Source organism: Stegodyphus dumicola, chromosome 12 (genome assembly GCF_044657685.1).
Source record: "Stegodyphus dumicola isolate Sdum_Otavi_A_Nest chromosome 12, ASM4465768v1".
Lineage (NCBI taxonomy): Eukaryota > Metazoa > Arthropoda > Arachnida > Araneae > Eresidae > Stegodyphus > Stegodyphus dumicola.
This window is the reverse complement of record NC_140779.1, coordinates 61891266-61912509: the sequence shown is the minus strand read 5'-3', so window position 1 is coordinate 61912509 and position 21244 is coordinate 61891266. Positions and strand designations below refer to the sequence as shown.

Here is a 21244-nt window from a genome sequence, read left to right as displayed (position 1 = left end):
AATGCACTTTACTTTCAGATGTATATTATGCAAACTACTCTCATTCGAATTCAGATAAAGATGATAAAGAACGCTCTGCTGCTTCCTAAAAGCGATCTAAGATAAAATTTCATGTAAATAGGAAAAGACTGGTTGAAACTGGTCGAAAAAAGCAAATGGTCAGTCTGCTTCTTAAAATAATTATTCCCATTAAAGAAAGGAACTGTTGTTTGCCATCTTTCAGAATATATTATTTTATGTGATTTTAAATGAGTTACTTTTTTTAGTCGTCTCTAAGGCACATATTTCAGTAATCAGCGCTTATAAAAGAGGCAATAGTAGAAGTTTCCCACATTTCAAAGTAAATTATCAATGTGTGACAAAAAAAATGCATCAATTTTAAAGCGTGACGACCAGCGAATATAGGATATTCTTTCGAAAGGGTCAAATGAGTAGCTTCTAATCTAGAAATTGCGTATTAAGCTATTGATGTGATAGCTAACATTTGCAGAAAATATATCGGTTTTACATGGATTTTACTAGGAAATAGATTTATTTTTAAGATGCAGAATAAAAGTCAAATAGTGTTTCATATTATTTCGGATTTGGGCATTGCTGAATTATTGGAATATGTGTGCATTATGCAGCGGAGAAAACTTCGCAACTATTATTTGAAGTACTGTAATAAAGAAACGTTTTAGTTAAATTATACATTAATCCAGTAATTTTTATTGGAATAATATACTGATAATTGTTGATAATTATGTGCTAAAATTAAGTCGAAGAATCGAATAAGTACGGTATACTGATTATTCAACCACGGTAGGTTTATATAATCGATTTTCGTATTTAAAAGAGCCGGCTGCTTCAAGTAAACTGTATAGTGAGTCTTGTATTCTTTGGTAACATAAACTAACAAGCTGTAGAAAGACTGCAGAGGATTTATCCTCTGATCTTATGATACAGACATAGTTAGAAGAAGGGTGTAAATGACCCTTTATTCGATTATAAGAAGACTCCACTTAGGTTTGCATAAGCCAAGAGATTTTAGTTAAATTATACATTAATACAGTAATTTTATTGGAATAATGTATTGATAATTATTGATAATTAATATTTTCTTTTAATTTATGGCGAATTAAAATAGCTGTCTGTTTAATAGAATGCGGCAAAACAAACGAAAGCTATCTGATCTAGCGGAGGAATGCGTTTTTGGAAGACTTTCTAAGGGCAAAAGACTTGCATTGATATTACACATGGCGAAAACTGCAAAAAACACTTTTATCCATCCTGTACTATTGCAAATAATTATTTTCAGAAGAATAGTTTCCTTTAGAAACACGTTCTTTCCCTAGGCAAATAGTCATTTACAGTCATTGACCAAGCAAGCAAAAGAACCCGAGAAATACCAGCTGAGCAATTTTATCTGGTCAGGCGTTTGTATTTAATTCTTCTTCTGTATATTAGATTTTCATTAGTAGCTGAAATATGAGTATAATTCAGCTATTGTACAAAACTTAAATGAAATTTAGTAAAACATTTCTTTCATATTTTATTTTATTAGTTTATTGTTTAAAACTTAAATGAAGTGTTATTTTGTCATTTGATAAAAACTTTACGGGTGGAGATGGGGTTTTATACAAATCCACGCTACATAGGATGTTTCACTTCGTTCCTTGCTTCCTTCCTGGTTATAACAGTAAATTGTTTAGCAGTGTAATAAATTAGGGCATTTACAGGAAATTCGTATTTCTAGTAAAATTTTGATCCTTGTTTGTTAGAATAAGTTTTATTAGCATTTGAACCATTATACTATTAGTATTATTAATCAAAAATGATTTCAAGTCCATAAATAATGCAGTTCATTTACAAAAGTTCTTTCCAAAAATTCCTACCTGTATTACTATCGTCTGTATTAAAATTGAAAACTATTTGTAATAGCAAAAACTTTTTCAGCACTACATAGACCGTAGTTGGCTGATGTTTCGTTTCCCTTTCCGCGATATTATTTAAAAAGGCTCATAAAACTTAATTTTACCAGATTCACATTTTATCTTTTTTATTTTCGAATTAAGACAACTTAAATTTAATAGCAAAAACTTAAACTTAATTTAGAGAAAAAAAAGGGCACTAATGAGATTTATAAAAAGAACAGAAATGTTTTTTAAGATCGCATGATTTCTTACTAAATTTAAATCTTTGACTTTAATTAAAAGATCTCAAACATTTCACAATAAAAAAAAATACTGATCACGATCTTTCAAGGGATTTATGAGTGAGAAATTCACCAACATTTAAACACAACAGTGAATTTTAGTTTTAGAGTATTATTAATTTTATAGTAAAATTCTCTGTATATTTTTTACGTATAAAATCTCTTTACTTTAAGTTGTATATAAAGTTATTACAAGTGTAAATCGAATTTTGAAATTTTAAAAACCTTAAGCTAGAACCTAGATAATGCAGCCCTGCTAAGGTCATAAATGATCATGAATAGCTTGGGTTACTTTAATTGCACGATTTAATGATGAAAAGAAAAAAAAACGCAATTTTTTTCTTATAACAGAAACATTTCTCATATACATTCAGTTTTCGATATTTGCTTGAAGATTTAATTTATCTCATCTCAAGCAGAAGTTTGAAGAATTTCTTAAATACTTGTGAAACCATGAAAAGATATAGTCCATCAAAGATAGTAAAAGAATCTTGTTTAAAAGGCTATTACCCACCGAACCTCAAAAGCGTAACATTCACACGCTCTCGTAGGTGAGACTTCCAATACTAACTCACGTTCACAGAAGATAAACTCACGTGAGTTCGGAAAACTCCCGTCCCAACAGCTGAAGACTCGAGTCTTCCTGCCGCGTTTCAATATAAAGCGTCACCACCACCATAAAGGAAGAATTTCTTCCTTCTTCACGAACCACTACCCTAACTGAATTCCATAATTCAAGGAGTCGCGAATTTCTGTGTGGCGGAGCGTGCGACGCAGTTCGTTGTACCATCGCGGAAATTACCGGGAGTCGAAAGGAAAATAAATAAATAAAATGATGATCCAGAAATTTTTCCCATACGAGCATCTTTTGAGCAAATTCGCGTTGCGATTATAGATTCCTCGGCAACGCTTGGGAAGAGCCGGTAATTACCCATTGCACGATCTCTTCTTTGAACTTAACCGAGAGTAGTACGTGTTGCTAACTTCAAAATTTATAAGAGAAATCTTCCTGTCTTTTCACCGCGAAATTTTAAGCACAATGCCACGTTTTGCATGGTTTCCATTCTGTATTTATGACGTACTTATGTAGTTGCAGACAGCAACCAGCAATCATGTTTGGATAGGTATTATTGACTTAATGCACCGGATGGACTAACTTTAGAACAAGTCCAGCAGAACATCCAAACTGTCTAGAATGTTATATTTTGCATCTAGTAAATTCATGAAACAGATATCACAATGCTTATTTGTTAAAAAATTCAAAGATTTTCTATGATATTTTTTAGAGTTAAGAAAAAATGCCTAAGCGACCACATAGCTCAATTCCCATTAATTCTCTAGATAAAACCAATGATTACTTGTGTTAGGAAGTTCGAAAAAGAGAGTCAATGATCTGTAGCAGCAATAATATTAGTTGCGGCAGTATAGTGTTATTAGTGGAATATGTCGTTGAAATGCTTGTTCTTCGGAATCCATTATACAAATGCCATGATTTCTCTCGTCAATAGAAATCTATTATATTGGAAAAAGTAGCAAATACAAAGGTTTTATAGCTTTTGTTTGATTACGATATGAACATGAGGTCAAGAACAGCATTATGTGAATATTATTCGATTCGTATGCTCTATATATACTTCATCCTCAGTTTTATATGTCGGATCGTTTTTATTATTATTATTAAAAACTCGAGAAAAATCACTATAGATGAATGATAATCTATAGATGTACAGAATAAATATTCGATTTCTCCCCCATCCTTTAAAAAAATAAGCACTGCATTTCTCTTATTTGACATTCAGAATTTGGAAGAGTTTCAATTCAAAATTAAATATTATATGAAATTTAAAAAAAAAAAAAAAAAAACTGCTAAATTTTTTGTTTGTACTTATTAATAATTCAATTCTATTACTTTTTAAAGTATATACAAAAAATGTTACTTTTTGAAATAACAGCTTTAATGTAGAATAACTTTCTGCTGTTTTTATATGTTTCTTATCGGTCCATCGAAAACAATCGTTTAATCGGCATCGGACTGTATTTACGTAAAAAGGCAAAAACGTATAGCTTATTACTAATAAAAACTTTTAGAAACTTTTCTAAAGTTTCATAATGGTCATAAAAAGTTTGAACATTTGAATTATAAATAAGCTGATTCTAAAAACTGCGATTAAAAAAAGTACTTTATTTAAAATTGTAACTTCAATTTAAAAATTTTTCCTAGGAAAATTTCATCATTCTATTAATTACGTATTTTGATATACATATCATCAAAGCTAATTACACTTTCTTTTTTTATAAATTTAAAACAGTATAACTTTACTCTTAAACTTTCTCTTAATAACTTTATCGTAAGGCACAGAATCTCACTGTTAATAACTTTACTCATAACCTTACTCTTACAACGAATCTCACTGTCTGACCTTACTTTTACGAACCTCACTTTGTAGGGTTTCCCTTAGTTCAGTTAACCGATTATTCAAATTTTTGTTATCTTTCCTGAACGTCTCATCTTCCCCTCGCATTTCCTCGCCAGGATGCTAATTTAAAGTTAAGTGAAGTGAGTTCAAATGGTTAAATTTTTTTAGTTTATTCAGTGCTTGTTCGCTATCCAGCGCACGTTTCGTTTATGACCTTGCTGTTACGCCTTTTGGCCATTTAAATAGTTTTCATGCTGGTTAGGTTGTCGAGTCAACCTAGTTAGCCTTAAATTAAAGTGCTTATCCAGCACTACTCTTTTCTTGACTTGAATTTATTGTGTTACGACTCTTAAATTCCACCTCAAGTTGTCGCTGTTATTGTAAAGCACGAAGTACGTGCTCTCTTGTTCTTAGTTGAGAATAATAAAGGCTTATTTTTCACTTTTCTTCTGTGCTGGTATTATTTCACGCCCGTGCAAGAAGTCGCCAGGTCCGTTAGTAGGATCTAGTAGAGCTTATGTGGCCAAAGAGAGAAAGCTCCTAAATAACTGCTATTAACCTGTTATTCATAACCTCACTCTTACAATAAATCTCACTCTTAATAACCTTACTCATACCTCACTTTTGCAACGAACCTCACTCTTAATGAACTTAGAAATAACCTTGCTCTTAATAATTTTATCCTAACGCAATAAATGCTTGTTGTAAGAAAAGTGTTCTATTTATTAGGCTAAAAATGAACAAACAAAATTCGAATGCAATAAAACAATTTAACGAATAAATAGTTGGACATTCTTATTTTTTTTTTTTTTTAAATTTAGGCAATGATTCTTATTCCTGTTCTTTCTTTTTCTTTTCCTCTCTTTTCTTTTCTGTCAAATCCACTAGAAATGCAAATGAATTGAGTTAAAGTTCTGAGCAAAAATGTAAATTTAGAGGGAGAATATTAACATCTTCAGCTAGTAGCGCTGAAATTCTCCTTCTTTATATGCCTGTTGGATAGCGGATAGATTTTGTGAGTTTGTCTTTGCTAGTATTACGCTAATAATCATATTTGATTTGAAGCTGGGTAATTAGCCTCTAATTTAGTATTTGATTTGTATATATTTAAAGTATTTTTGTGTTTTCAGCCGCAGAAAGTGTAATTTAAGTTTTTATGCTCTAATCTGTAAATATTAATTAGTAGTATTAACCATCCAGTCTGTATACCTGTACAGACATTCACTTGCCGAAGACGCGGGCCCCACACTTCCCGGGTCAACGGACTTTTTAAATTCTTCTAAACCCACTACTGAATTGACCATTCGGGGTCACTACTCTCGGCCCACAATGGGGTGAGCCTTATGAGCCTGAAGATTTGACTTTTCGTCTCGCTCTTATTAGTAATACACGGGCTGCCTAATAGCTTATGCACTTACATAGAGCTTACACCAACTTGTCCTATTAAACCAACTGAGTCAATCCAAATGTTACGTGGTACAACCGTGTTTGAGTTTTTACACTTCCCTTTGCAGATCTCTACCATAAATTACCCCTGGAGGGAGTGCTTCGTAGCATGAATAAACTTTTAGTTGCTGTTACTGTTTAGTATTCGCTTAATCTTTTTTGACTTTAAGTTAAAGAGAAAAATATAATTCATCTGCAAAATAGCCAAGTTTAACAGGTGTTTAAATTAAGCGGAATTGGATTTAATATTACAAACTATATGCATCGTTTCAGTTAGAAGCTGATATTTTCCAACAAGTGTTTTGATTTTCATATTATGTTCATCATTTCCACAAAGCTGGAAAGCAGACGTAAATATAATCAAGATAACACGCCGAACAAGTATTAATTTAGAAGTCAAACAACAAAAATCAGAGTTACATTTGGAAATTTTCACAGGACTAGTTTCGATGGATTTATGGAACCCTCATCTTCAGCTGCAAAAGCGCAAATGAACAAGATAAGATATAGTGATCAGATAAGATAAGATAAGAATGGCTGAACAAGACTTAAGCTACTGGCCGCCATATTATTGATAAAACAAGAACTAAAGCATAGTTTCCTTAAAAACTGAAGGCAAAGATGGATTAGAATTAGGGTCGTTAAATTGGAATCAGGGCCAAATTATTCAAACAAATCTTCCATTGGTTAATTAGATTTTCTAGAGGCGTTTCACATTCAAAAAATTCTTTTTCTTCTAGTTAGCGACCCTAATTCCAATCCATCTTTACCTTCAGTCTTTAAGGAAATTATATTTTAGTTCTCATTTCATCAACAGATAGCGCTAGTAGCTTAACATCTGTCCAGTCATTCTTATCTTATCACTATACCTTATCTAGTTCATTGGCGCTTTGGCAGCTGAGGATGATGATTCCGTAAAACCACTCTAAAACAGCTCCGTAAAAAACTCTGATTTTTGTTGTTTGACTTCTAAATTAAGACGTAAATATGTTATATTTGTAAGAACAACATTACACATCTATAAGAACAGACCTACATTATACTGAAAGCCCATTTAGTTAAAAAAATTATTTAAAATTATAGAGTATTATATTAAAAATTTTAGCAAAATTCTTATCTTCCAGTAAAATTTGTATTAAAATACTATTAATTAATTTTTACTGTGCTATAATTCACTTACAATTACTTTTGCAATCTAAGTAATTTTTTTGGCTCTTCAAGTGTATAAATTCTGCCCGTTTTCATTTCAGGAGCGTCGTGACCTTGTGAGTGGTCACGCGGCGAGCTTAGGCCCCATTACAAGCATCGGCTCTGTAGGCTCGACGGCCACCTTTAGTAGCACGCCCCGGCTCACGCACACACCCACTTCAGCGGACTTTCAGCCGCCTTACTTCCCACCCCCTTACAACTTACCACAGCAGCAGCTCGACTTCCACCACGCGGCACACGCTGTCAATGCCGCTGATCCCTATGGACACCTCAATAGTCTTGCAGCCCAGCACCCGCAGCACCAGTACCACCAGCTGCATCCCCCACCACAGAGGTCACACAATGTCCGTCGGCCGGACGACGACCCCCTCCACCCGCTCCAGACAGCAGGCATGCATCCGGGCCTATCTGCGACGTACGCGGATTCTGTGCGAGGACGTACGGATCCGGCATACGCTGCTGTCCGTAGGCCGGACGTACTTGTTCATGGGGGGCATCATGGACTCAGTGAACAAGATCTGCTCAACCTCCACAACGCCACTCTTCCCGCCATAGATGACGGACAGGTAAGAGAGACTGTTTGCATATTTATTAAATTTCAGTTGAGACTTGGTATAAAATTCTAAAATTATTGTTAGAAAAATGGTACATTAATAATACCATTTAGTATGTTAGCAATGTAAGGGAATTTAACACTAGTTTCATATAGATAGGATAAGAAGACTATAGTTTCATATAGATAGGAATTTCATAAGAAATAGCATTTGTTTTTCTTTTTTTATGAAACTCTCCATCAGGGAAAACAATGCTGTGTGTTTTAAAGTGAACAATTTATTGCTTATACGAAATCTTTACTCCTTTTTTTGCCAACTTCACCATGTAAATTAGAGCGAGTAAAAAATCACGAATAAGAAAGTGAGTTCAGCCAGCACCGCTGTAACTCTCACATTTCACATGTGGTATAAACTGTGTTCATTTTAGGTGAGTTTGGGATTTTACTAATAATAACATTTAGAGGATTCGTCAAATTGGAGCAGCACAGTTAATTGTTTAATGCGATGGTTGCGTTACAAATAATTAAATTATTATTGCATTTTCAACCCACAAGTAGCAGTTGGCTAGTTGATGTTTTAATTTCGTAACTTCTTGAAATTTGCAGTCGAAGTACAAATTAATCTTTAGTTGCTTTTATTTTTATCATGCTAAGTTTTGCACTTGGATTCTGAAGTAAAAACCAGATGCAAATTTCAAGTGTTTAGACTTTGAGAAGTTACGTTTAACCTTAAGTAACGTTAGTTTTAACTGTTGATAGCTTCAACTCATATATATTATGCGTCACATCTAAAAATGAAGATAGGAATATGTCTAAATGAATGCCAGTATTTAGTTTGTTCAAGCATTATATAAGATGGAAATACCAAAATAATATGAAGGATGATTTTAATGCTTAATGCACCATTATAATTTAAAGGTGAAATATATAATTTTCACTTGAAGATTTCTTACGTTGCTTCTGTAGTCATTTATGCTTTTTAAGTTTTGGTCGGCATGTGATGGTTAGTAGAAGCAAGTTTCTAAATTAATGGAAGGGGTTTGAATGTCGAGGTTATTCGGATGTTAGTGACTCCACTATATTTTTAAATAAGGACACTCTAAATATTTCCCTTCGAAAATACTTTGGATAGAATATTAAAAGAGGTAGAAAGATTTAAAATCTTAGATGTATATTTTACAGTTTTCCATTAAAAATTAAGAAGAAGCTAAGCAGATACCTCTTCTGAGCTTTACTAGATGAAAATCCTTTTCATTTCGCATGCTCCAAAACTCTACTATCTGAATTACTTAATGATAACTACGCAACCTGGATTATTAACAAAAATTATAACTGTACAATAATTTATCTAATAATTAAAGGTATATAACATAACTTATAGAGTTATCATTTAGTACATTATGAGATTTTGTTCTAGCGCGAGTTACTGATACAAAGAAAGAAAAAACATTTATTTCTGCATGTTTTTACATTTTCCGGGTTTACGAACAGGGTTTTTACATTTTTTATTTCTAGTTTTTAAGTAGCTTTAAAAACATAACACTGAAACGAGAAAAGATTAGTATTTTAAAAAAATCATTATTAAAATACTTTAGCCAAAATAAGACACCGTGGATGGTTTTTTACCTCTTACGTATACAATTTATTAGTACTAATGTCTGCAGAATAATTGTAACCTGGCCTCGGTGCTGTAAATAATAGCGCACATTCATGGCGAATTATTTATCTCATATCTCCATTACTTTATATTATAAGACGTCAATTATTCTATCAAAAGATGTTCTTACATAAGGGTTTAATGATTTAGATTACATGCATCATTAAAAGAAGTAATAACGCACATAGAGTCCGGATCATTACCAGATTAATAATTTTGGTCAAACGGATAACAGTCAGAAGAAGTTAATTTATTCATTTATTTTGTATCGTATCATTAACAAAGCTGCTTTGCATCTAACAATAATAAAATTCATCTTATTATTTAGCGGACTGTGTAAATGATATTAAAAACTTCGATATACATGTATATGACGCCAAGATTAATTATTCCGTTAATAACAGATGTGTGCCAGAAAAGAAAAACGTTGCTGGTTTTTCTTCTAAGCTGGCCGATTCACACATTAATCTCAGTTATAGGATTATGAACAGTTATAGGATTATGATTATTTAGCTAATAGCATATGACATAAAGCATCGAACGAAAAGTTATTGTTTTTTAATTACCAACCCGATTATGTTATCATGAAATATGTAATAGGTAAAAGTAAATAATTCTCCTCAGTAGGATTATCTACCATTTAATATCTACCATTATTTCTTCATGAAACTTGATGAACACTGCAAATTAAAATGTATTCTCCTATTTATATTATATTATCTTAATCGAAAATTTTGAGCAGTTTGATTAAGTGAGCCCACGTAAACTCTAAATTAGTAAAGTTCTAAAACAAAACACTATGCCGTGAAAATAAAAATAGTTAGGAAAAAATGTTACTCACCAAATGCTTCAACTTGAAGTCTTACAAATAAATGATTAACAAAATCTTTACCTTGTTTTATGTTTAAAAAAATGAAATAAAAAATAAATAAAATTATGTGAAATGGTTTACTAGTACGCTTAATTTTCGCAGACAACGACCCGTGAGAAGAGAAGGATACAAAGATTAATATTCAACCTGAGTTAAAATTGTGACTCTTGTTAAACGAAACTGGTAAATATGATTAATTGCCCAAGCTTCATCAAGACACTTTAAAATCTTAACTACAGATTTCAGTTTCTTCTGTATAGAATATTTTTGAACATATTTTGTTCGGTATCACTGGAGGGTGGGACTATCGGGGGAATTTTGGAAATTTCCCTAAGCTATATGGCCTTGTTACCTGATATCGATTGTTTTAAAACCGATTGGACTTTAACCATAATTTCATGATCTATACACCAAAATAAATAAAACTATTAAAATTTTTTTGAATGGTTTCATATTTTAAATTACTTCCAAATATGGAATGTAGAATAATAATGGAATATATAAATAAAAGCAAAAATAAATAAATAAATAAAATCTGAAAGGTTTCAGATTTTAAATTACGTCCAAAGGGACAGTTTTTTAACATTTTGTGTGCTAAATTTATTTATTAAATATCATATTAAATAATTATTTATTAAATAAATAATATTTATTTATTAAATATGTTCTTCGCACTTAAGCCATAAAATTTAGTTCAACAGCAATATCGCAAAATAATTTTAAAATCATTATATCTTTAGAATTTCCGATATACGTACAATCTCGCGCGCTGGAGGTAATTTCCCCTCTTTCCGAACAGTTTTGCCATTGCTCGCTTTGAAATCGTTTAGTTTGTGAATCAAAAATTCTTTGAAGTGCTACAAAATATAAAATCGATAATAAAACAAATTTGAAATTCAAATTAGGGCTTCCACATGCCCATATCCTATGGAAGATTACATTACTCGAATTTTGATGGCTCTAGATACCTTTGTTTTATCGCAATGCGAGAAACATAAATACATTCATGCAGATTCTTCATTATTTAATTTCCTTAAATATAATACATATAATACAGAGCGATAATGTTACGTGTCAACAATTTGAAAAGCGAAACAACGCTTATTGTGAATCGACGCAAAGTGACAAAACGAAATTAATACTCGTTCTGGGCAAATTGCCCCTTTGGACTAAAAATGATTTAACAATATACTTAATATGCGACCTTCACAAAACAGATATCAATAAACTCATGGGAGGAGAAAAAAAAGAGATTTGAGGATACTAAATAAAAATTAATGGTAAACGTATTAAATTCATCATCTTAAAAACTCGTTGCAATTACTTCCTGATAAACTCATAACTGATGGATATAATTCTTTAAACCGTAGCATAAAATGGAAAAAATTTATGTCCTGCCACCCCGCCGATTTCAGAATGATGTTGGCACTTTCATGCGAAACACTATTATTCAATTAAATCTTCACATGGGCGTTCCGGCATCTTGTTGAAGGCTGTATTCTTCCTAAATGTGCAAGAACCTTTTGTGTCTAGGCGAACGACGACCAATTCGGGAAAAGGCATTGTCACCTTTATGTTGGCTACAACAGTCAGAAAAGGTATTGCCACCTTTATGTTGGCCACAGCAGTCAGAAAATGTATTGCCACCTTTATGTTGACCAGTTTATATCAGCAACCTCTTTCCCTGTTTGGTAGTTGAATTCCCTAGCAGCTGCATTCAGAATGGGAAGATTCAGGGCTCCACCCGTTTATTTTTCCTTAAACTGGAGTAAAAAATCATACAAATCTAAAACAAAAATAACACTGAAGTAAAAATAACTTTTCAGTGACATCAAAATTCGAGCAGGGCTCAATTTCAAAAATTAAAAGCACTTCAGACTTACAGGCAGCTGAAAGTCCTTCCTTGCTCTATCATGCAAAAAATAAGCAATGTGTCTAACTCAAAGCTTCTCATACGTTTTTCACTCGTGTCTCTTTTAGATAGTCTTCCAAATGTATCACTCAATTTTCATGATGCTGTTATTGAAACGGAGACTTAATTCAGAAAACCCCAAGATCTTTATTAGGATTAGTTAAAACCGTAACACTTTTCAAAAATACTTAAGAGAAATTAAATTTAAAAGATAATGAAATTTTAAAGCACATTGCAATACAAAAGGTCCGTACAATGCCTGCTATCTACGTATATGTATAGTATCTATAGTCTATATAGAACTCTAATTACCGAATATCATTTTAAAATGAAAAGAAAAACTTTTTAGAATTCTTCTGCATTTTCCATCAATTTTTTTCGTGAACCTTTTTTAAGCTGCGACTCTTAGTTCAAAATTTCTGATCTAGTTCCTTTATCATTTATATTTGCCATAATATAATGCATCAAAAATTAAATATTAGGGTTCGGTATTAGATTATTTTTATTTATTTAAGTTAATAGTTATATAAACGAGAAATTAAATTTTTTCAGAAGATGTTTGATGCCTTCTTAACTTAACTGAGAAATAAAATTACTCTAAGTAGCTTTACCCCTCCCTCCTCAGACATAAAATATATAAAACTTAGTAATGACTATGGCACTCGGAAATAACGGTCGAGAATTTAAAATCAACAAGAAATCCATTACCTAAATATTCTCTACTTAGTTACGAGGAACCCATTAAATTAAAATCATATTGAAAACAATAATATGCACAGATGTAAATTAAAAAGTCAGCTAGTATGGCTGTTACGTCTAATGAAATACTAAATAATCTACTCTTACTAATTCAGGAACATTACGTATCCTTGCCTTAATCCTTGAGAACCTTATAGAAAGTAATACGGATTTGCATAGCTCTGTCCGAATACAGACAGAGAGATGTCTGGCGAACGGACAGGGGAACTTCTAGCCTTCTTTTCCTACTATAAATTCTTAAGAGACCTTTCAGCTTGACAATATTTTACCACTGGATAAAGACACTGGATATTTATAAACATCTATGCATTCTCCAGGGTTTGAATGTGGATTTAAGGCTATGATAAACTTGTTTCCTACCGCGATGTTAACAAGACAGCGATTACAGAAGCAATCATCATTAATGTACAGAAGGGGACGTATATTATGCCAAACGAAGGCTGAAGATTGAATATTAATTCATTATTAGAGGAGAGAGTAACTACAACATAAAACTCGACAATTTATCACTTTTGTGATAAAACTTGAGACCTTATATTCGACACGAAAACTACAGATCTTCTATACTAGACATCGATATTCATTTAAAGTATAGCAGAATACAGTGTTATCTAATAAGGTATATTTTGACCGCACGATTGTTTTATTGTTAGGTAAGATGCTCGAAAAAAAGAGATTTTACTTTCCTTACATATAGATTCCAAATATGGAATTGCAGTTATACAGTTTCTCAAAATAATGTAAAGAATTTTACGGAAACCATTTCGGCACTGGGAAGAGGGGTTGTGTAAACACGAAATATTACATGGGCTTTATACAGCAAAATATACATGTGATATAATATATCGTAATAGTCACTACATTTTAATAAATTAAACAGAAATCATTCCAGCTCTTATTTTCATCAGGATCTTTTCAAAGTTGTAAGATTTTACGATAAATAACGCATTATTTACCAGTCGGCGCTCTGTATGCATGCATTGGCGTAATTTATAGCAATTTATTTTCAAGAAAAGAATCAAAATGAAGAATTCGTTAGCCGCAGTAAAGGCATCGCAAGTGGAACCATAGAATTCCGAGGCAGAATGAAAGTGTCTTCATGAAATACTCAATGATTAATTGCAGAGAGCAAGCTGTCTCCCCACTTAGAAATTCATTGCATCTTTGGTGGAGAATAGGCCTGAAAGGGGCATTGTCCCCCGAGATCTCACTCGCGTGTCTTCCGTCTATCGCACTATCTTAAATTGTGCAAAGTGAATGACCATCTTGAACCTTGTAAAAAGATCGATAACTCGAATCGGTAAAGCGTGCCCGCTATTTCCACAATTCCGTCGGAGATGAGACAGAATTCAAAGTCCGACTGTCAGCATTTGAAGTTAAATGAAAATATAAAAAAGATGGAGAGAGATCTAAGCCTACTTCAGCGTAACGTGGAAAGCTAAATCATAAATAATAGCTTTATGTTGAAGGATTCGCTTGGCTGCCTGAGCATGACTTTCAGATCTTCCAGCCCATATATGTGTACATAGAAATAAAACAACAAAAGAAATAAAAAAAGTCGATGGCAGGAGCAAAAACGTTTACACGAATATTAAAGTAAAAAGAAATATCTGACAATGTGTTCTCACTCTTAATAATATTGTAGAATATATAGTTTTTATTTTTTTCATAGAGAGAAACAGAAACATATAGTATCGTTGTCAAAGATTCAAGGTGGTCTAATGATCAGTAAAAGCAATATATGACATGTAACTTAAAGGAGAGCGCACGGTTACAGAGAAGGATTTTATGCGGTATTAAGAGAAATATAATTTGTGCCATAGATTTTCCAATTTTGTCGGGATGATTTTGTCTCCCGAAAAAATTCATCTTCGCGGCTTACCTTGTATAAAATTAGCAGTTACTTTCTTGCGCACCCTCACCGTATATGGAAGGACTTTCAACTTGTGGCTGGAAGAACCGATTCGGACGCCGGAGAATTCTAATAGGCTAACAGGGGTGTCCAAATGAAATACGGTGATCACCTGGATTTAGTGGACTCCCTCTCATTCTTCTCACTCCAATCGTCCTTTAAGTCGAAGAGAATGTAAGGAATTATTAATATTCCACCGTGCGTGCATCCCACCAATGGCTAAGTGGTTTAGACCCTAAGTTTCGACCTGGCTTGCTTTCGATCACAGGCCAACGAGCTGGATGCATGGTTGATTTTCGTGATTTTTCCCCATGTGCAAGGTGAATATGAGTCAGTGTCCCTTGTAAAGTCCTTCGGGAAGGCTTTCCTTCCCTTGGGCAGATAGCCCTGGAGTGCTTTGCCATAATCAAATAAAACAAACTTAAACATAAATGTTCGTTCCACTTTTTATATTTATTCTTCCTAGTACGAATTTCCTACAGCCTCATTTTTTTCCCTTTAACTATATTTTCTGATGCATTTGATATACTTCTGCGTTCTTGCAGAATATTTGTTCGTTTGATGCTGAATGGCTATAGCTTCTTCTCTACATATATATACTCAGGAAAAAAATCATTTATATTTTTCATTGGCACAGTACTAGCGTATACAATTAACGTTCTGGTGAAGTAACATATTTTGCTTAATAAATTATGTTGTTAGTTTCTTCAACCTTGTGTTTATTTGCAGAAACATTTCCCTTGTGTTATTCTAGGATCTATAGGTTTTAAATAAATCCTTAAAGCTAAACTATAATTTATTTTAAATTGTTCAGATTTAAAATGTTATGTTCTATGCCCTGTGTTTAAAAAATTGTTATTAAATCGCAGTTTTTACACTTTCTATTTATACCTTACTTTAGAAAGCCTCACTAAACTAATACCAAACTCATATAAACGTTCTTCCGAATCTTCATCTAAAGAAAATACCACGAACAGAAACTTTCTTTTACGTGCAGAACTTAAACATGTAAACAAATTATGACACTTGAAAACTCAAATTTTACAACCTTTCGAAAATGATTCCTAAAAAACTTGCATGAAAGATCACTAATTTAAATGGAACGATACAATGCTATCAACAAATAAATATTAATATTTCTATGGATAGGTCAGTATTACATTGATTCGCTAGTTGTTCTATTGTTTGGTCTTCTTGTCTCAAGTATAGAGACTTTCTTTATTCGAGGTGTTTGGGATTGGCGTCTATATGAATTAATGCCTAGTTTCTGGATTTTTACCTTTTGTACCTGTAATCAAAGATAACTTCTGGGTTTTTTCCTTTTTGAATTTTACAGATCTTTTGTATTTGTTGCTCTTTTGTACTTTTAACTGGACACGATAAATTAAAAATTTTGTTAATTTTGTCGTCAAATATCGTTAACTTAATCTTTTGTTTAGATTTTGCTCTGACTATTCGACAAGAGAAACTTTGAATGATCGAGGTATAAAAGATTTTTCATTGTTTTTATAAAAGTGGCTAGCATTCATCGTAAATCTAACTCCTCTTCATTTGTTGAACTTTGATTAAGAGTTATTATTAGAGATACATTATAACTAAATTCCTCCTCTCACTAGTTGAGTTTTGACTGAGTACTAATATTAGTAATTTACAATCCCACTTCCCCAACCCACCAGTGACCAAGTAAGTAAGACAACTGAAAACTAGCAGTTTTATTAGAATCGAATCCTGCCGAATAGGTTGAACTGCATGGCTATGTTCGTGGATGACTATGTTCACATGCAGCATGCTCACAATGTAGAGTCATTACGCTATTTTGAAGCAAGAGACATAAAAAATGAGCAATGTCCTTGCCGGGACTCGAACCTGGACCTCTCGAATACCCGCCGAGTGTGCTTACGGAAAGCATACAGAAGGAGGGCGGAAATACTTAATAACAAGATAGTTTTTCTTATAACGTCATTCATAAAAACATAATTTCCCTTACGCACAGAGCTCTTGCCTGCTTTGCTACATTCGAATAAGCAAACAAATAAATTTTCTTCGCTTGGTGCGTTTTTACTGAGAGCTTTTATTACTGCGTTTTTATTGGTCATTCATACTTAGTTTTATTTTCCCAAAATTAACTCAATTCCAAATCATTTATTAGTATTTTAATACATTTCTGAACATCTCATCAGTTTAGTATGAGTTATTACTGTGTTGTTTTCTTTGAACCGCTGGAGTTCGAATGAATAAACCATTATATTCCAATCAGGATTATTATAGACGCAATGTGCAATCTTTTACTAATACAAATACCATAAACTGTTCAACCTTTTTGTTTTCAATGAAATGTAAGTTAGAGCGGGCAATCTGAGGCATGCTCTTATTTTACATATTCATGCAACTAATTGATTCCCTATTGTATGTATAATTCAATATTTTATGCATTTTATTTAAAAAACAGTAGAATTAAACACAAGAAATTAGTAGATTAATTTAACTAAAGAAAATTGAAACTACTTTGTATTGTAGTTTTAAAGAATGTAAAAAATTATTAGCCTAAAACGTCTAAATAACAAGTAGTGAAATAATCTTAACACATAATACTTTAAATTATAAATGGATTCAATTCCACAGTTTGCTGAATGCATTTTATGAAAGAAAAAAGACTTCCGAAAGCTTAAAAGCATGGAATATGCATTTTGAATGAATAAAAACTTGATGTCATTGAACAAGAGGCGTTTTATCTTAAGCTACGAATTCTTTTAAATGTTTTAGACATATTGACGCATCATAAAGAGTTTGACGTCTTGATTTCTGAAGTTACAATGGCTTGGAATAAAGCGAAGGTACTTTTGCATACTAATAAGGCATATTTTTTATTAATAATTACTGTTTATGAGTGATTATTTTCTTGAAAGGTTGATTGACAAGCTATAATTACCCATAATTTTGTCAGTAATCAAAAGTAGTTTCAGGCAACCTTTTTTTTCCCTTTTACTTAAGAAACTGCGTAGTTCTACTAAAATTAAACTTAGAAATGAATTAAATGAAAAATTAAGATTTAAAATAAAACGTGAGCAAAAACTCTTTTGATGATTTAAAAAACGACCCTATCTGACCTCGCTGTTATGTATATAAAAGAAAATGTCACTGTCATAAATGTCAGAATGCTGCCAAAAATAGCAAGCATTAATTTTAATAAAATATAGAAAAGATAGAAGATAATTTTAATAAAATATAGAAAAGATAAAAGGTAATTTTAATAAAATATAGAAAAGATAAAAGATAATTTCAATAAAATATTGAAAAGATAAAAGATAATTTTAATAAAATATAGAAAAGATAAATGTCAGAATGCTGCCAAAAATGGCAAGTATGAGTCAAACTTCATAGCAAGATAATTTTAATAAAATATAGAAAAGATAACTTGGTGACTTATCTGACGAATAAAAAATGTTAAATATAAATCTCATTGAGAAATTTTTTATGTGGTTTCATCTTTAGATAGACTGAAAAAAAAGCGTTAAAAGTCCTTGCCCACACGGTCCGTTAAGCGATGCGTGTCATGGCTGTTATACTCTTTTTCACACCGCATGAACGCATCAGTGTCACGTCTCGCTTCAACGCGGAGCTTAATTTGGAAAAAACATGACTAATTCTGAGCTTGACGCCGCCCGTTGCTACTTCAATAGCTCGGAAAACCTCTTTCACTTGGACAGAGCTGCCCCTATCAAACTGCAGCGTAACAGTTGTTCCAGAGGAAACGAGGATTGAAAAAAATTCGTTTGCGTTTTTTGCGTTTTGGTATTATTTGTGTTCACTTATGTTGATTTGTGAAAGCTGTTTTTGTTGCTTCTGCACGAGAGAGCAATCTCTAATTGAAATGTTATTTACAAATATTTAGACCAGAAATGAGTAAGAAAAAAAAAACCTTTAGTTTTAGAGTAGTAAGTTGTCTATTATGTTAGAAAAAGCTTCATGAAAACGTTTTCTAAAATTTCCCGCTGTTTGTGATACTATGTTACACTACCATGACATTTATCATGCAATCCGCCTTACAACTTGCCGCTGCGAAGGATTTAACAAACATGGGCATATTTTTGAAAATTATTGAACTATTTTAAAAAATTTGTGTTTGATCAAATGCAGATTTCATATGGTGTGTTAATTAGATATTATAAGTAATTTTTTACGTCTTCTAATAGGTGTAGAGATTCTAAAGATTCGAAAACTTTTATAAGGTTTCAAGTTACATTCGAATTTGAGAAAAATTAAATTTCATCTCCTCTCATAAAATAAATTATCTGTAGTTTTTCATGATTACCGTTTTTTCGGCATTCATAAAATAATTCATTTGTAATCACAACCAAAGCATTTCTCATCTAATATATGAAACTATTTGTCGAATTATTCATGAGCAGTAGCCTCAGCTTTTTTAGCGTTCCTTCAAATTCTCCAACGTTTCTGTGAATCATATCTGAAATTAGTCCTAAATTACTTAACCTTGCACTTCAAATTAACCACCGTCCCTCCTGGGAAGGGGAAAAAAAAACCAAAAAAACGATAGATTTTCTTCGAAGCATATAACTCGTTAACGAGGCTTTTCATCTCACTTTCAGGAAGAACGCGACACCAATCACGTGCCACCATCATTGCATAACATCATTCGCAAACGTGGGTGAGAGATGCGACACAACGTAATGTTCCGTATCGCTGGACTGTGTAATCTGCTCGTAATTAGCTAGCTTGAAAGCGTTTTGTTAAACGAGTCAATGGCTCGACTCCATTTTCCGCTCCCAGTATTTGTGTAAGCTTCCCTCTCCAGACGAAAGGAGTGCAGAGGATTATTCAGTTTGATGAGGAGCAAAGATAAGCCAACTGAAACGATTCGGGATTCTTCGTGCATCACCGGCATCATGTAAAAAAGGTGAAATCTTCAAGACTTGAAAAGTCGCGCATCGCTGAAATTAACTTAAGATGAAAACCTTTGTGTTTGTTGCAGAAATTGTGACACTTTGCAAAATAGACCTAAAATTTTAACACTTTGACAGTTCTTTGCGATATACTTCAAGCGATTGTTAAGAAAATATTAAAACTTTATCAGCATAAAGAAACTAAATATCTTGACTATATTAAAAAATAATTGCACAACGTAATTCAGATCAAGCACGATTTGCTAAATATATTGAGTTGAATAACTTACGAAGAATGGATTAAATTTTAAAAAAAAATAAAAACTTTGTACTCGTTCTTTTAAAGAATATCATAAATCTTTACTTCGGATCATTGTATTTAAGGCGTTGACATTTTTAGCATTAACTGAGAGTAATATACTGTTTGTTATTGAATAGGCGTTTTGAATATATCGTTTTGAAATATATTTTTGCAAAACTCATTTAGATTTAAACATGAATTCCAGCCGCCCTGATCGTTATAGTGATTAGTATTGCTGGCTGTCCTATTGTTGTGCTCGGGTTCCAGCGGAGAAGGCTTAGATGATGGAGAAGACTTTGATCCGGAAGAAGACTTACATAGTTTTTAGTATTTTAAAATACACGGCGAGCCGAAGGTCCTCTCGGTTGGTTTGGTAGATAGTTAGATAGACTAAGGACGTGGACACCATCCCTTTACAATTGCGGTTAATCGGTGTAGCGCCACGTCCACCTATATCTAAAGTGTGTGGTTGGTTTGGTAGTAGAGGATGAAATACTGGGAGAGGTTGGAAGACCTTTGTTTTAGTCTCTACAGGTATTCTCTGTCTAAACTGGGATCAAACTAGGCAATGTCATCTAAGATGCCCAAGATCCATGCCAACGATATACATAATTCTGAGCTTCTAGCCATGACAAAGTTCAAAGGCTTATTCTAATATTACTGTCAGGCAAAGGGGATAAGACACATTAAGAGCATAAATCCTAAATAATGAAAAACTTGCTTTCAAAATTCACATTTTATCACTCTTTATTAAAATTCAACTTTATTCCTTCAACGGTATTCACATATCCTTGCAACTTTGTCTTTGATTCAAAGCTAATGTATCTTAATAAGTTAAATAAAATGTGGAGTTAATTAAGTTAAATGCATCAGTAAAATGAGCAGTTGAAATGTTCGAAATTAGAATCTAGTGGCTCATGATGATAAAAAGGTATCTTTTTTTTTAACTTCCTGTGTGAAGTAAAGGAAGCAGAGTAATCGCGAAAAATTCCGGGTGTCATATTTCAGTGAAAATATCCATTTTGACCGCTGTCGAATGCAATTTAAGGATGTTTTTGCATGACATCTGTACATAAGGGCATAATAAAAGACTCTTTTCCCCAGATGAATTA

The 21244-nt window shown here is 32.6% G+C and overlaps 1 protein-coding gene across 6 annotated transcripts in view; it reads left to right on the top strand.

Annotated features, from left to right (window-relative positions):
* The window catches only part of LOC118191712 (transcription factor AP-2-epsilon-like), a 357763-nt gene that overhangs the window by 245201 nt on the left and 91318 nt on the right, over positions 1-21244 (top strand). For all 6 annotated transcript variants that reach the window (XM_085827757.1, XM_085827756.1, XM_085827758.1 and 3 more), the window contains one exon: positions 7308-7832. In XM_085827757.1, coding sequence (XP_085683883.1) covers positions 7308-7832 — 525 coding nt within the window. The remainder of the gene's footprint in view (positions 1-7307; positions 7833-21244) is intronic.